General features: G+C 46.1%; 1 protein-coding gene across 1 annotated transcript in view; it reads left to right on the forward strand.

The window, feature by feature from the left end:
* The window catches only part of LOC121866703 (epithelial splicing regulatory protein 1-like), a gene marked incomplete at its 3' end in the record, with an annotated part of 125,300 nt that extends 110,812 nt beyond the window's left edge, over positions 1 to 14,488 (forward strand). The window contains exon 5 of the mRNA XM_042366412.1: positions 14,434 to 14,488. Within this exon, the coding sequence (XP_042222346.1) occupies positions 14,434 to 14,488 (55 nt within the window). The remainder of the gene's footprint in view (positions 1 to 14,433) is intronic.
* Positions 14,489 to 17,023: the final 2,535 nt, after the last annotated feature.

Here is a 17,023-nt window from a genome sequence, read left to right on the forward strand (position 1 = left end):
ATGTGTGTGTGTGTGTGTGTTGCATATTCTTAACACAAAGGAAAATCGGTAAAGGAATGGCTTAAGAAGAGAAAGAAGCAATGGTTGTGTTTGGTGAGGTTGGTACATGGCTGTGGCAACTCGCCTGCTGCCCCCGGGATGAGTCTGCACACACACACACACACACACACCATCCTGTCTTAGTATTTTTTTTTTTTTACAGGCATTAGCCCACCCGGGCACATGTCACTGACCTCATCGGGGCCTGAGGAAAATTTAATAATAATAATAATAATAATAATAATAATAATAATAATAATAATAATAATATTTCATAGTAAATAAATTTTATAATAAAAAATATAAAAAGATCAAAAGTGAGAAATGATATATGTATGTTGTGTTGTCAAAGTAGAGAAACAATTGAGACCCTGCAATTGTGTGTAAATGAGGCAGAAAGTCAGATCAGCAACCTGGGACTTGGTCACATATGGCAGCAGGGTCTACCATTAGACAACACATTATGCTTCCAATATCTTCCCAGGCGGTAGTACCTCCCTGTTTGGTAGCTGCCCACTACCAGCTCACATTTGTTCTCTGTTGTCTATTCTTTAAAAATATATAGATACCATTTCCTTTACGTGTTTTTATGGTTTAATCAGTTTTTTGTTTTCCCTGGTTTCTAATCTTTTCTCTTTTACTGTTTTGTTGGTTTCTAGTTTTCCTACGACGTTTATATTATGATCTAAGTAAAGCTGATGTGTTTTCTTTTATCTCATGCTGTTTCATCTTGTTTCTAATGTTCTCTAAAGTTATTCATGTGGTTTCTAGTGAGTTATTTAACGTTATACTGGTGTTCTCTATATGTTCTCACATCGCAGTCGTAAGCACAGTTCTGGAGTGAAACTCCCTTGGTCTGTTCTCAACTACCAGTGAGTTTTCTAACTTGAAGTAGATGTGTTCTCCGTCGTGTTATAGGTATGTTCTCCGTCGTGTTGTGTTCTCTCCCGTGTTATGTGTTCTGTCGTGTTATAGGTGTGTTCTCCGTCGTGTTATGTGTTCTCCGTCGTGTTGTCGTGTTATAAATATGTCCTCCGTCGTGTTGTGCCTCCCGTGTTATGTGTTCTCTGTCGTGTTATAGGTGTGTTCTTGTTGTTAATGTACCCTGACTGTGAGCACCTGCTTGTGTCGTAATTAGATTTGTGTAGTACGTGCAGGTGTGTGTCGGGTCAGGTGTGGCGGGTGTACTGTGAATGTTTCAGGTGTGGGGATTAGAGGATCAGGTGTACCTTGCCGTATGTGGGGGGTGTGTGTGATGAGGAGGTGGGGTGGGGGTACAGGTAGGGGGAACAGCAACTTACAGTACCAACAAACTTCAACACAAGTTAAAATCAACATTATTCCACAAACCCAACCTAACCAAATCTAACCAAACCTAACCAAACATAATCATCGTCTTTAGTAGTGACAAGAGGGCTCGACGTCGATAGCTACCTGACAAGCCAGCTAGTTCTATTACCTGATCAAGCCAGCTAGTTCTATTACCTGATCAAAGCTAAGGTTCTATTACCTGATGTCAGCCAGTTCTATTACCTGATCGCCAGCTAGTTCTATTACCTGATCAGCCAGCTAGTTCTATTACCTGATCAAGCCAGCTAGTTCTATTACCTGACAAGCCAAAGCTTTCTATTACCCGATCAAGCCAGTTAGTTCTATTACCTGATCAAACCAACTAGTTCTATTACCTGATCAAGCCAGCTAGTTCTATTACCTGTTCAATCCAGCTAGTTCTATTACCTGATCAAGCCAGCTAGTTCTATTACCTGATCAAGCCAGCTAGTTCTATTACCTGATCAAGCCAGCTAGTTCTATTACCTGACTGCTTGTTCTATTACCTGTTCAATCCATAGTTCTATAACCTGACAGGCTTAGTTCTATTACCTGATCAAGCCAGCTAGTTCTATTACCTGATCAGCCAAGGTCTTTATTACCTGATCGCCAGCTAGTTCATTACCCATCAAGCCAGCTAGTTCTATTACCTGATCGCCAGCTAGTTCTATTACCTGATCAAGCCAGCTAGTTCTATTACCTGATCGCCACAGTTGTCTTATTACCTGATCAAGCCAGCTAGTTCTATTACCTGATCAAGCCAGCTAGTTCTATTACCTGACTGCCAGCTAGTTCTATTACCTGACCAGCCAGCTAGTTCTATTACCGACTGGGCTAGTTCTATTACCTACCGCCAGCTAGTTCTATTACCTGATCAAGCCAGCTAGTTCTATTACCTGATCGCCGGCTAGTTCTATTACTCTGACTGCCAGCTAGTTCTATTACCTGACTGAGCCAGCTAGTTCTATTACCTGATCAAGCCAGCTAGTTCTATTACCTGATCAAGCCAGCTAGTTCTATTACCTGATCAAGCCAGCTAGTTCTATTACCTGATCAAGCCAGCTAGTTCTATTACCTGATCAAGCCAGCTAGTTCTATTACCTGATCAAGCCAGCTAGTTCTATTACCTGATCAAGCCAGCTAGTTCTATTACCTGATCAAGCCAGCTAGTTCTATTACCTGTTAATTTCTCTGATCGGAACTGGTTTAAGCCGGATAATATAACCGGTCGCCGGCTCATAAATTCGCCGTCATCGTCTGTTGCCCTGTTTTCGCTACCCTGTTCATCATCTCTGTCTGTCTGTCTTCTCTGTCTGTCTCCTCTGTCTGTCTTCTCTGTCTGTCTGTCTTGTCTGTCTGTCTGTCTGTCTGTCTGTCTGTGTCTGTTTAGTTTTTAATGAGTTCTTTTTAGAGTGTCTGTGTACGTGTATCTATATTGTGTGTGTGTGTGTGTGTGTGTGTGTGTGTGTGTGTGTGTGTGTGTGTGTGTGTGTGTGTGTCGCTCCCAAAGTCTTTCACGTTATACTCCTCTTACTGAGTCTTCCTTAAGTGTTCTCCTCTCCTCTTCCTTTTCTTCTTCCTCCTCCTCCTACTTTTCTTCTCCTCCTCCGTTCTCCTCCTCCTCCTCCTACACGTCTTCCTCCTCCTCCTCTTCCTCCTCCTCCTCCTCCTTCCTCCCTCCTTCTCTTCCCTCCTTCTTCCCCTCGTCCTCCTCCCTCTCCTCCTCGTCCTCCTCCCTCCTCCTCTTCCTCCCTCCTCCTCTTCCCCTCCTCCTCCCCTACGTCCTCCTCTACCCCTCCTCCTCCTCTTACCCCCTCCTCCCCTGCTCCTCCTCCTCCCTCCCCCTGCCTCTCCTCCTCCTCCTCTTCCCCTCCTCCTCTCCTCTCTACAACGGTTGGGTCATCTGTGTGTTGCTCCTGTCTGCCCGACTCCTGCCACTGCCGCCGCTCGTTCAGCACCGTTAGTCAATTGTGCCGCGGGTCACTCATCATTACTGCTTGGTGACCGCAGGTGTGCTGTTGGTGAGAGACGCGGCAGGTTTGATGCAGTACCCCCACTCCCTCTTCTGACCCCCTCTTCTCTCTCCTTTCTTTCTCTTTCTCTCTTTCTCCTCCTTCCTTCTCATTATCTCCCATTCATCCATGTCTTGAACCCTTCCTACCACCCTAAGTCCTCATTCCTCTTCCATCTTTTCCTTCTCCCCTTCCCCTCCCCCCACCCTCCGACTCCCTCCCCCACCCCTCCCCACCCTCCCTCCCTCCTCCCTCCACTCCACCCTCCCTCTCCACGTCCAGGAGGTGGAGTTGCTAGGTAACCCTTGCCGCTTATGCTCGTCTCAGGTAACCCCATCTCCTCCTCCTCTTCCCCTCCTTTTCCCTCCTTTCTCCCTCTCCCCACCCCCTACCCCTTGTGCTTGTCGAATTATTATATACTAGTTGGTGGATTTTATTGCCAGGTTAATGTGTCATCTCGTGTCATTATCACCTGTCATCTTGGGTTGTATTTTCTCACCTGTCATTTGGCTGCTAATTAACTCACCTTGAGGGTTTGGTGCTGAGGGGAGACGTGGGCAAGGAGGTTACATCAGGTAGGGGAGGGGGGGTCAGTGTTAAGCCCCGGCACCACCTCGTTATGTTGTGGTATGTCATAGTCTCTCTCTCTCTCTCTCTCTCTCTCTCTCTCTCTCTCTCTCTCTCTCCTCACTGGCCATCATTAGTGGAAGAAGTATGATTGGGAGGTGGTTGACCCGCGGCTGTCGCACTTTAGGGTGGAGGGGGGTGGCGTCGCTGTACTCACGCCATCACCTTAGTTTTATGAGTCGTCTCCTGTAAGGCCTTATGTAACCAGATGTATGGAGAGCTAGTTGATATGTCGTTGTACAGGTGTGGGGTGACGTAGGCTTAGTATACAGGTGTGGGTTGGGTGTGAGCTAGTATTCAGGTGTGGGTTGGGTGTGAGCTAGTATTCAGGTGTGGGGTGACTTAAGCTAACAGGTGAGCTAGGATGAGCACAGGAATAATGAATCTCAAACGCCCGAGGTTATTTACCCTGTCGGAGAAACCACCAACTACCGACGGAGACCGACAGTGTACCCAGGTGAAACAAGAGCATCGGGCTGGGTGAAGGTGGTGGCGAGGATGGTGGTTCCTCCGCGTCAGGTGACAGGTAACACGTCCTGGCAGGTATAAGGAGGTGGACCTGTTATTTACTGTCTGTCAACGTCACGATGCTGAGTGAAGGGAGGGGAAGGGGAGATAAAAAGGGCGGTCTATGAATTTTTTCCTCGTGGTCGACATTCACGGACGATTTCATAATAATAATCGGAATGTAGGAGTCGGTGTTTGGCGTCACGTGTCTCTCAGGGGTGATCTAATAGTTACGGTCAAATATTCAAAGTCTTTCGTCTTTTACATGCTGGGAATTCATCATAATTATCATTATTAGAACAAAATATATACTCGTATAATGTTTTTGTCGAAATATGTCCCATACACGAGTGACGCTTATTTGTGCCAACTAATATGTTTAGTTTAGGAGCAAAGATTCAGCGAAAAGTGAAAGTGAGTCCTGCAGGTACAGCACACTGTAGACTCGGCCTTTAATAGGTACACACCGAGGTGGTGTGCGCTGCACTGCATCCACCTTCACTTTCCCCAACTGTAAAGCTAGGGACCCAGTCACAGTTCAGGATTTAGTAAACCTCTTTTAACTAAAGACTTACTGGTCCTCATAGTTTTTCAGTCAGACTCGACCGATTGAACTGAGTTATCTTCGTCTCTTATTTATGTAGTGAAACATTGAGAAATAAGAAACAAGTGGTAGGATTCTGAGACCAGATATTGATGGACGTTGATAAACTTTAGGGTTGTGGGCGTGGGCGGAGGATCACTGGGTTCAGGAACACCGATGTAGGGAAGATAACAAGAATTATTCGTCGAAGGTTCCGGCTTTCCCAAGTTACCCCGGTATCCGCGGAGCTCGTCTCGACGCTTCACCTCACCTGAGTGGTGGCAGGTGTGACACAGGTAGCGCCACTTGGCCCACCACCATCGTCTTCTATGGAAGGTAAACAATTAATACGTCACACGTCCACATATACATGATAATGAACCCGTTGAGGTAGTCTCGGGGTGAGTGGCCCAAGTGCTAGACCAAGAACCACGTTGAATCGTCAGTGAAGGTCATTACCTACAGCTCGTGACTACAACAATACCACCAACAGAGTGCTGTTTAGAAGGCTTTTGTCTCCTGCAGACACACGCCAGGATACAAACAACTGACCAGCCGGGAAAGTGATCATGGGCCCCGGGGAGGGCGTGACTGATGCTATAAGTGCACACCAGCAGGGTGGCCCGGCAGCCCCGGCATCGTGCCAACCAGGGCTGGGCCTTCCCAGGTCAAAGGCCACGTTGTCGCCGGCCTCACGGCTCCCAGGATTTAGCATGAGCTCAGGCACCACACACCACCAGTGTTTTGTGGAGGCTGCGACTGGCGGTGGGTGTAAGGGCGAAGATTGTGTGTTTCAGAGATATGTAACCATGGTGGCGGCTGGCTCCTACACACCGACAGATTATATGTATCAGAGACGTGTAGTGATTTAACAAGAAGGTGACGGATAAGAGTGTAGTGGTGTTGTATAAGACGGGTAAAGGACCCAGGAAGCCTTGAGTGGTATGAATACTGGGTGACACCCTCACCCGTCCAGTAGGATACGTCTACCTGCGCTGCCCCGATGCTCTCTTGTTCTTACATTTGTGTTGTTGGTGTAGCAGCCAGTGTTAGTGTGGCGTGTACCCTGGCTTGAAGAATGGGATTAATTTCAGATACGATTCTTTGATATATGTTTTATTCTGATATGATAATTTCAGTATATATCTGGCACTGGTTTGATACTCACTGAAGACAGCACCGAGAAGTATGAACAGGTAACAGTGTGAAAACGTCCCGGACTATCTGCTGCACCACAACACCGCATCGGTCATGAACGTTGACGAATTAAATCAATTGTAGTAATTTGTCTTGTGTTGTGTTAATGGCCGGCGTGGGTAGGTGCGGCGGTAATGACAGTAATCCTGGTGGGCTTTCACTGACCCCGCCCAGGTACTGCGTCAGGCACCTCCCTCTGTCCGGTGACACACACGAGGGCTGCCACACCTTCATATAGCAGACACATCCGACCAGTAAACAAACAAGGTTAACACTGGCACCGTACCTAATGAGGCACTCGTCCTGACGATGCCACCAAAGCAGGGAGTGACGATCATTACCAGTCTCAGCCACGCCCCCATATTGTTATACGTGGACTGAACTTTCTGAGGTGTTGCAATCACCCTTCTATTGATCTGTACTTAATTCCTGTTCCTACACGAGTCACATGGCAACCTACTGGGCCGGCGTCCAGGGGTTATCTTAAACAGGTCCTGGGTCACCCGTTGCCCCACACCTACACACGACACCCTACACACGACACCCTACACCTACTCGAGGCTCGACACTGGAAAAATAAGCGTGATTTGTGGTGGTTGACCCGAGTACATACTAAGAGGTTGTTATTTAAGTGTTATTAACCCCTTGAGGATGATGACTTTAACCCCTTGAGGATGATGACTTTAACCCCTTGAGGATGATGATTTTTAACCCCTTGAGGAATGTGATTAAAGCCCCTATAAGTACGAACCCTTATCCCCTTGAGTACAATGAGTTAACCCCCTGAGGACGATAACAACCCCTTACACGAAAATCCCCTTGAATACGATGATATAACCCCTTGAGTACGATGACTTGACGATGAACCTGACGTTGACTGTGTTATTGGTAATGGTGGTAGTAGTGGTGGGTGGTAGTAGTGGTGGGTGGTAGTGGTAGGTTGTGATGGTGGTAGTAGTGGTAGGTGGTGATGGTGGTAGTAGTAGTGGTGGATGGTAATGACGGTAATAGAGGTGGTGGATGGTAATGGTGGTTGGTAATGGTCGTTGTAGTAGTGGTGGATGGTAATGACGGTAATAGAGGTGGTGGATGGTAATGACGGTAGTAGTGGTGGTTGGTAATGGTGGTGGGCGGTGGTCCCTTAGACAACAACAATTCGTGCTCTTCCTGACCTTCCTTGGTCATGTTTATCTTTCCCGTGATTCATTCTCTCTCTCTCTCCTTTGTGTGTGTGTGTGTGTGTGCATTATTTGTCTTAAACAGTGAGAGGTATAAGAGAAAATAAAGAACTGTATTAAAACTTATGCTAATTTTAGATAATTTTGGGGATGTGAGAAACTTGACAATGGAAAAAAATATTAACAATAATTTTTTTATGCAAATATATAAAAATTTACAGAAACAATAAATAAATAAATTAAATAAATAAATAAATAAATAAAACATAATTATTAGAAGGACTGTTGGGTAATGTGTTTGTGTGTTGTACCGACCAAACGAAATGATGTGTTGAGAGTAGCGAGTGTTTGGTGTGTGGGCGTCCAGACATAGGGAGGTGGTGGAGGACACAGCCACAGGTCAAGATATACACGGTGCTTGTACTGGATCATGCAGGATGTAGACTGGACTAAGGTTTCTCAGGAGGCACCTCGGGAAAGGAACCCCCCAGACCCCCTCCCCAGCCTCCCTCCCAGCACCCCTAGCCTCCTCCTCCCATGCCTCGGACACATACATCACGACCCGGCGAGCAGCGCGGCGGCGGCGTCTCGGTGTCCTAGTACGAAGAATGCAGACAAGAGCACCCGAAAAGGCTAGAGAGAGTGTCCGTGACTCTTCCATGATTTCACTCCCCCTCCTCTCTCTCTCTCTCTCTCTCTCTCTGCTTTTCACGTGTGTTCTCTTGTTCTTTAACTTCCCTTGTTCTTTATGTTCTTTAACTTGGTTTCTATTTTCACCTTGTTTTCACCCCCAGCAGCTTGTGGTTTCTTGGCTACCGGAATTTGATGGATTCCAGAGACGTGGTTTTACTGTCGGTGTGTGTGTGTGTGTGTGTGTTTGCCAGTTGGCCGACCATTACGTATTAAGTGGCGTCATTATGGAGGCGGTGACAGGTGGTGGTGGTAGTGAGGGAGATAGTATTGGTAAGAGTTGGGGAAGTGTTGGAGATAGACGTCACACTAGTGGATAGGACGATAGTGTTGGTGATGCTGATAGTAGTAGTAGTAGTAGTAGTAGTAGCAGTAGTAGTTGTAGTAGGGATGATGGTGGAGATAATTGTGGTGGTGGTTAGCGTGGCTTGTGGTGGTGGCGACGCACGTATAATCCTCCCTCCACCCTCCCCACCCTCCCCGGTGTCCTCCCTGTGTTATGAAGGCCCCACCCCTGCCTTCATGGGCGGTGATCCTCATAACTCTTGGTGGTGGGCGTAACTGTGGGCGTGTTTGAGGAGTCTGTGCTTATGTTTATTGTATATTGGGCGTGGATATACGCATGTTCCCGTCTAGTGGGCGTGCATGTGAACCTGTTCAGTCTAGTTGGCGTGGGTGTTGGCGTGTCAAGACAATGGGCGGGTGTGGCGTGTCAGACATAGCGGGTGTGGATATGGGCGTGTGAGGCGCAGTAGGCGTGGGGTGTGGGCGTCACGTTCCTTGTCATGCCAGATATTTTGAAGGAGTCGGTCACACCGCCTCCAGGGTCACGTACCGCTGATGATGATGGTGGTAGTGATAGTGATGATGGTGTGATAGTGATGATGGTGGTGGTGATGATGGGAGTGATGATATGTTTGTTTGTGTACCTACTGTAATAGTCCATTCATTCAAAGTTTAATTTCTATCCTTGAACGTTTGTTGACCTGAGAGTTTGTTTACAAGTCGTAATTATTGGCCTTATTTTCCCTCCATAAGCCGTAATTACAAACCTTAATTTACCTGTAGAAAAAAATGAACTACAGGTGTAAATTTCCTTCACCTCCACCAACGTAAGAATTAAAAGTGGTGGTGAGGTAAACGACCTGTGGTTATGACGTCACTTTACGAGCTGTGGGGTACCTACTGATACTTGCCTTCCTCCTCCTCCTCCTCCTATTTCGTACTCATCTTCCTCCTCCTGTTTTTTCTTCCTTATCCCCATCTTAATCCCTTTTTATCCTCCATCCTCTCTTTCTTCTTCTCCTCTTCTTCCTCTTCCTCTTGTTCCTCCTCCTCCTCTTCTCTCCTCCTCCTCAGTCTACTGTTCCAGGAGTCGAAGTATCTTTGAGTCCTTACCATTAATTTCTTCTGTGGAAGGAGGAGGAGGACGAGGAGAAGCAGCAGTAGGTGGGGAAGAACTCGAGAGATTGGAGAAAGAGAGTTCGAGGAGGAGGAGGAGGAGAAGAAGGGTGTTAGTGGTGGAGAAGAGCCCAAGGAAGAAGAGTTTGAGGTGGAGGAGGAAGAGGATTAACAATAACAACAACAATAATAACAATACTAATAATAACAATACTAATAATAACAATAATGACAACAATAATAATAACAATAATAACAGCTTACGATACCATCTGCCAGAGCCAACACACAGGTTCCTCACTGGCGAGCTTCCAGTATTTAAAGAACGCGTAATAATTCTTGTGGGAAACGCCTCAGTAAACGCCGAGAAGGGACTCTGCTGACTGGCTGGTTGCTTCTGTTTTGACGCTGTACGCAAGAGGGATGGCGGTGTGGCAGGGAAGTGGTGATCATCGGGAGTTGGGAGATGTTATCGTTTTGTTTTAGTGAGAGAGAAAGATTTGTTTTAAGAGATTATCGAGGGTTTTTTGAGCGAAGATTATCGATTTTCTTTGTTTGCAGAGAGAGAAAAAAAGAGAGAGATTATCGATTTTTCTTTGTTTTTGAGCGAGAGAGAGAAAAAAAAGAGAGATTATCGATTATTTTTTTAATTATTGATGGTTTTGACTTGACTCTCACACACTCAAGTGCCACGTCTCTGTTTTGGAAGAGGAATATTTCTGCCATCCATTCTTAACAGGACTTGACAAGCATCTGTATGTCATGTTGGCCTTAAGAAAAAAATCACCTTTCATCCATCTCATCATTAAATCATCATCGTCATTATTAATCATCACCATCATTAATCATCATTGCCATTATTACACACGACTGTTCAAGTATTATGATTTGTTATTATACTTTATTATTTATCAAAGGAGTTTTATATAATGTTTCTTTCAAGTATAATTACAAACTGCGGTATTATGGTGTGTGTTAGTGTAGGTGTAGGGAAGGTAGTGTAGTGAAGGGAAGGTAGTGTGGTGAAGGAGTGGTGTGTGGTGTAGTGTGGAGTGAATATATCTTGCTGGAGGCTAGACCCAGGAAGTGAACAGGGGTGAAAGCGCGCCCTGTGCAGCAGCCTGTGTTACTCCAGCCACGCTAATGTTGCTTCCTGTGGCCTCCGGAACTGTGTGAGTGAAGCTGTTCTGGCTTGTGACTCCTCTCTCCCCACTCCCTTCATCCACTACTCCTTCCCCCACTCCCTCCCACCACCCACCATCATCCTCATCAGCTGGTAGTGTGTGTCAGCCATCACTATCAGCTGGTAGTGTGTCAACCATCACTATCAGCTGTTAGTGTGTGTCGCCATCACTCAGCTGTGTGTCAGCTTTGTGGTGTGTGTTTTTGTGGGTGTCATCACTATCAGCTGGTAGTGTGTGTCAACCATCACTCAGCTGGTAGTGTGTGTAACCATCACTATCAGCTGGTAGTGTGTCAACCATCACTATCAGCTGGTAGTGTGTCGCTATCACTATCAGCTGGTGGTGTGTTATCGTCACTATCAGCTGGTAGTGTGTGTCAACCATCACTATCAGCTGGTAGTGTGTGTCAACTATCACTATCAGCTGGTAGTGTGTGTCAGCCATCACTATCAGCTGGTGGTGTATCAACTATCACTATCGGCTGGTGGTGTGTCAGCCATCACTATCGCTGGTAGTGTGTGTCAACTATCACTATCAGCTGGTAGTGTGTGTCACTATCAGCTGGTAGTGTCTTTTTGTGGGTGTGTGTCAGCCATCACTATCAGCTGGTAGTGTGTCCTCATCACTATCAGCTGGTAGTGTGTGTCAGCCATCACTATCAGCTGGTGTGTGTCACATCACTATCAGCTGGTAGTGTATGTCACCATCACTATTGCTGGTAGTGTGTGTCAACCATCACTATCAGCTGGTAGTGTGTGTCAACCATCACTATCAGCTGGTAGTGTGTGTCAACCATCACTATCAGCTGGTAGTGTGTGTCAACCATCACTATCAGCTGGTAGTGTGTGTCAACCATCACTATCAGCTGGTAGTGTGTGTCAACCATCACTATCAGCTGGTAGTGTGTGTAACATCACTATCAGCTGGTAGTGTTTCACCATCACTATCAGTGGTAGTGTGGTCAACATCACTATCAGCTGGTAGTGTGTGTCAGCCATCACTATCAGCTGGTGGTGTGTGTCAACCATCACTATCAGCTGGTAGTGTGTGTCAACCATCACTATCAGCTGGTAGTGTGTGTCAATCACTATCAGCTGTGTGTGTGTCATGGTGGTTTGGTGTGTGTACCATCACTATCAGCTGTTCCTCGATATTTTTTGTCATTTGCTTCTCATTGGATGTCTGTCTGTCTGTCTGTCTGTCTGTCTGTCTGTCTGTCTGGCTGTCTTGTGTAGATAAGACTGATATAGAAATGTATTTTAACTGGTGATAACGCTTCACTAATACCGTCTGTCAGGGGATGGTGAGGTGTGGAGGGAGACTTAACTCACTGACAGACAGATACTCTCCTCTCTCTCTCTCTCTCTCTCTCTCTGTATTATTCACATGTTATATAATTAAGTCAGCGTTGCCAACTAACACTTGCTCACACGTGACTCACAGCTACAGGTGTGTGGGGGAGGGGAAAGAACTGGCGGTGTTGCCATATGGTGGGTGGTGAGATATACAACCTAGTAGTATTTCCTCTTATTATTTTGTTGTTGACGTGTTGTGAATTAGCTTTTTGTGATGGTTGTAATAATGGGGTAATGGGTTTTTTTTTAAGGAGAGGAAATGGGGGTAAATAAGGGTATGGGGAGGTGTAAGGTGTTGTAAGGTGTGTGGAGGGAGGGAGGGAGGGAGCAGACTGGAACACTTGTAGGGCGCTCCACGTCACCTAGAATGCCTGACTCCCTCTCTCTCCTCCTTCATGACCGCTCCTCTCCCTCCCTCCTTGTTATTTTACCCGTCTCCATTTCTGTGTCTTTCTTCTTGCCTTCACGCCCTGTAACTACCTTGCCTCCCTCCTTCCTCCTTTTCTGCCTATTTTATAACCTAATCTTCCTTTTTATTTCCTTTGACATTCTCCCTCACTAATCTGCTTCTCCCCTTCTCTGTAGCCTCCCTACCTACCATCCATCATTCCTACCACCCTTCCTTCCTTCCTTCCTTCCTCATGACACCAACTCCCTTCCTCTTAACCAGCCTTTCTTTCCTCCGTCCCTCCTGCCCTCCCTTTCTCCCTGCTTTCCCTCCTCCATTCCTGCTTTCCCTCCTTACCCTTCTACCCTCCCTCCCTCCCTTGAAACAAGGCTTATAAAGTACTTGGGTTCACACAAAGGAGTGTTAGCTACAAGACTAGCGAGGTCATCCTAAAACTATATCTTAGACTTGTGAGACCTCACTTGGTTCGCAGTTCAGTTCTGGTCACCGGATTACAGAATGGATATAGAATCCTTAGAAAGAATTCAGAGGAGAATGACAAGACTATTCCCGGGCATTAGGAATGTGAGTGCAGAGACAGGTTAAAGCACCTTTGTACTCCCTCGAGAGACGTAGAGTGAGGGGCGATATGATCGAGATGTATAAATGGATGTCAGGGCTAAACAAAGGTGATATAACAAAGGTACTCAAACTATCCAACCAGGAGCGAACTCGTAACAATGGTTTTAAATTTGACAAATTTAGATTTAGGCGCGAGATAGGTGAACATTGGTTTGGAAATAGAGTAGTGGATGAGTGGAACAAGTTACCAAACATCATCATTAACTCAAATACCCTGGATAGCTTCAGACATAGGTTGGATGGATATATGAGCGATGGGGGTTGGGTGTAAACGGGACTGCCCAGTATGGGCCAATAGACCCGCTGTAGTTTCCTCCACTATTGTGTCTCTCTCTCTCTCTCTCTCTCTCTCTCTCTGTGAGATAAATTCCGTCATCTTCTCTCTCCCGCCTACCTGCTTGCCTGTCGGCCTTCAGTCTCACTTCCACCAGATGACGGATCTTTGAGCGGAAACTGAGAGCGGATGTAGTTCAGTGTGAGAGAGAGAGAGACGCACCTCAAAATTTTCTCATTAAACTGATTGGTGGTGATGCGAGACTGCTTATTAGTGGGTTCATAAGAGCTGCAGTGTTGAGTGGCGTTCACACCGAGGATCAGCTGTACCATGGACCGTTCTCCCAACCTCAGCCTAGAGGGGATACATCGTTACAGTATGTCTTCATGTCACGTCCAGGAGAAATAAAATTTTTAACTTTGGTTTGGGTTGTGGTCGTTCCTTCCTCCTCCTCTCCCTCCCTCCCTCCCTCCTCCTCCTATACCACTACCGTCACTACCCCTTCCCCCAACACCATCAACATCCCCCTCCTCCAACACCAATTCCTCATCCACCACCATCACCTCCTGCTGTGTTCCTCTCGCCTCCTGGTTTAGTCTCTTGTGAAAGGAGGAGGAGGAAGGGAGGGAGGGAAGACTATGTATCTGTCCAGTGATGACTTTTAAGTATATGTCAATAGAATATGTTCCATGTATACCACTGGATTGTGTATATGTATATGTATACCCACAAACAATATACGTATATAGAGGAGAACATTCACGTATTTTATATAGTATTTTCCAGCACCTATATATTAGATATATATTCATGTTTATTACAGATATAAAATGAATACCAATGAAATATTTTGCATTCATATATACCCAAAGTATCTCACTAAAGGGTTAAATTTACTGGGGGTTTTTTTCATATCTTTCTATCTCAAATATCAAAGTCAGCCATGCATAACACTCACGTTCTTTCTGCCATGACATCTAAATTATTCCATTTTTTTAATTTATTTATTTTTTCTGTCTTTTCTCAGGTCACAGATTCGTTCTACCCGAGACAATATTGATTCGACTTGAGCCCGGCATCTGGTGAGTGTTCAGTGTCCTTGTTGACTTGTGTGAGGGAGGTGTGGTGGCTGGTTCTCCCTGTAGTGAGTAAGCTTCTGTGAGTCAGGACCTCATCAGTGACTAAGAGCTCCTTTGTATAGCTTGGGGTCTGTATGTTTGATAATAATCTTTGGACTCTATAGGAGGGTAAATATTTTAATTCTTAAAGTAATAGAAAATCGTTTTTTTTACAAGTTTTCTTTAGTTAAAAATAAATTTCTTTCTTTTTTGTGTAATGTGATTTATTTTATCATCCCAAATACAAAAATTAAATGTATATGTATAAATTATGGATAGGTAAAGTAATGTATTCTTTTGTTTAACCCTCTGTCTCTGCTGGCGGAATAGAGCGATCAGGGTATATAATATTTGTAGGTTGTGTTTTAAAAGGATTTGTTTGCCACTCGGAACAAATCAGTGTTTTAATATAGATGAATGAGATGTACACACACCATGATCGTTCCCTGATAATAAATCCGCCCGTTTATCCGCCCGTCTATCCGTCCGTCCGTCCGTCGTCTGCCCTGCTAACTGGTCGAGGGAAGGGGTGACGTATTATAATTGCTGCTGTTGTTGTTAGGGACACAGTTAGCTACGTTGCCACATCCTCAGATAAGAGAAACAACAAATTACCTTAAGAGTGTTTGAGAATCTTGGCTATAAGAGTCGTAACTTGGTGGTGGTACGAGAGGAAGAATAGGATAGTCATATACTCTTTCATGGCGGGAGGTGTAATGTTTATACTCTTGTTGCTCAGCTGGTTAGGTTAGGTTAGGTCAGGTCAGGTCAGGTTAGGTTAGGTCAGGTCAGGTCAGGTCAGGTTAGGTTAGGTTAGGTCAGGTAGGGTCGGTGGTCAGGTTAGGTCAGGTCAGGTCGGTTAGGTCAGGTCAGGTCAGGTTAGGTTTAGGTTAGGTCAGGTCGGGTCAGGTTAGGTTGTGCTGTGTTGTGACGTAGTATTGGGTTATTTAATATGCGAGCTGGGGTGCCTAAACTTCCTGACTCCCAGAAAGTCATTATACCTCGGAAAGTTTTAAAATAAGAGAATAGTTTTAGCATAGTCTACCATCTGTGTTATAAGAAAACGGTATATGGATCATTATTTTCTCTTCAGTGAAATCTCTTGTTGGGTCTTGAAATATATTGACTTGGATAAACAATGCATCTATATATACAATGAAACCTCTATATAACGGACTGTGGAGAGGAAAGTACGTTATATCGAGGTTTCACTTTGAAACGTGGGTGTGGGAGAAGAGACGTGGGTGAGGGAAGGAACACGGGTGAGGGAGAAGGAACACGGGTGAGGAAGGAACGGATGAGGAGAACCGGGTGAGGGAAAGGAACACGGGTGAGGAAGAGAACACGGAGGGAAGGAACACGGATGAGGAAAGGAAACACGGATGAGGGAAGGAACACGGATGAGAAGGAACACGGGTGAGGGGGAAGGAACACGGGTGAGGGGAAGGAACACGGATGAGAAAGGAACACGGATGAGAAAGGAACACGGATGAGGGAAAGAACACGGGTGAGGGGGAAGGAACACGGGTGAGGCGTGGGTGAGGGGGAAGAACACGGGTGAGGAAGAACACGGATGAGGGAAAGGAACACGGGTGAGGGAGAAAGGACACGGATGAGAGAAGGAACACGGGTGAGGGAGAAGGGACACGGATGAGGGGAAAGGAACACGGATGGGGAGAAGGGACACGGATGGGGGGGAGAAGGAACACAGGTGAGGGAGAGGAACACGGATGGGGAAGAACACGGGTGGGGAAGGAACACGGGTGAGGAGAAGAACACGGGTGAGGGGAGAGGAACACGGATGAGAGAAAGGAACACAGGTGAGGAGAGGAGACACGGGTGAGGAGAAGGAACACGGATGGGGGAGAGGAACACAGGTGAGGAGAAAGGAACACGGGTGAGGGGGGAAGGAACAGGGATGGGGAGAAGGAACACGGGTGAGGGGAAGAACACGGGTGAGGGGAAAACAACATAGGTAGGGTGTCCACTTGGTATCATGAGGCTAGTGACTCACTCTTCACCTGTAAAAAGGTGTCAGGTGAGTCAGGTGTTTAATTAACGGGACAGTTCGTAATCACATACTTTAGAGTAAAGGAGTAAAAGATTATACTGTATGTATTGCATGGCTGTTGAAGAGATGATCATGTGGGTTACCTGCTAGCACTAATACTCTCTCTCTCTCTCTCTCTCTCTCTCTCTCTCTCTTTTCCTTTCTTAATCTTGGGTTATCTTGTTCAGCAGTAATAACGACCTGCCAGTCAGACAGCTCCGTGTTGTGTGTGTGTGTGTGTGTGTGTGTGTGTGTATAAGCAGTGGGTATTAACAGCAGGAAGTCATTCAGAAGATTGCCATTTATCTAGTAGGAAGACAGCAGGCAGGAGAGAGAGGAAGGTGGAGGCAGCAGGAGGGAGGGGGCAGGCAGCATAGGTGGGAGGTGGCAGCAGAGTGGGGGGGAGGCAGCAGGGGAGTGGGGGTAGGCAGCAGGGAGTGGGAGGGAGG

The sequence above is a fragment of the Homarus americanus genome, unplaced genomic scaffold, assembly GCF_018991925.1.
Source record: "Homarus americanus isolate GMGI-L3 unplaced genomic scaffold, GMGI_Hamer_2.0 scaffold51427, whole genome shotgun sequence".
NCBI lineage: Eukaryota > Metazoa > Arthropoda > Malacostraca > Decapoda > Nephropidae > Homarus > Homarus americanus.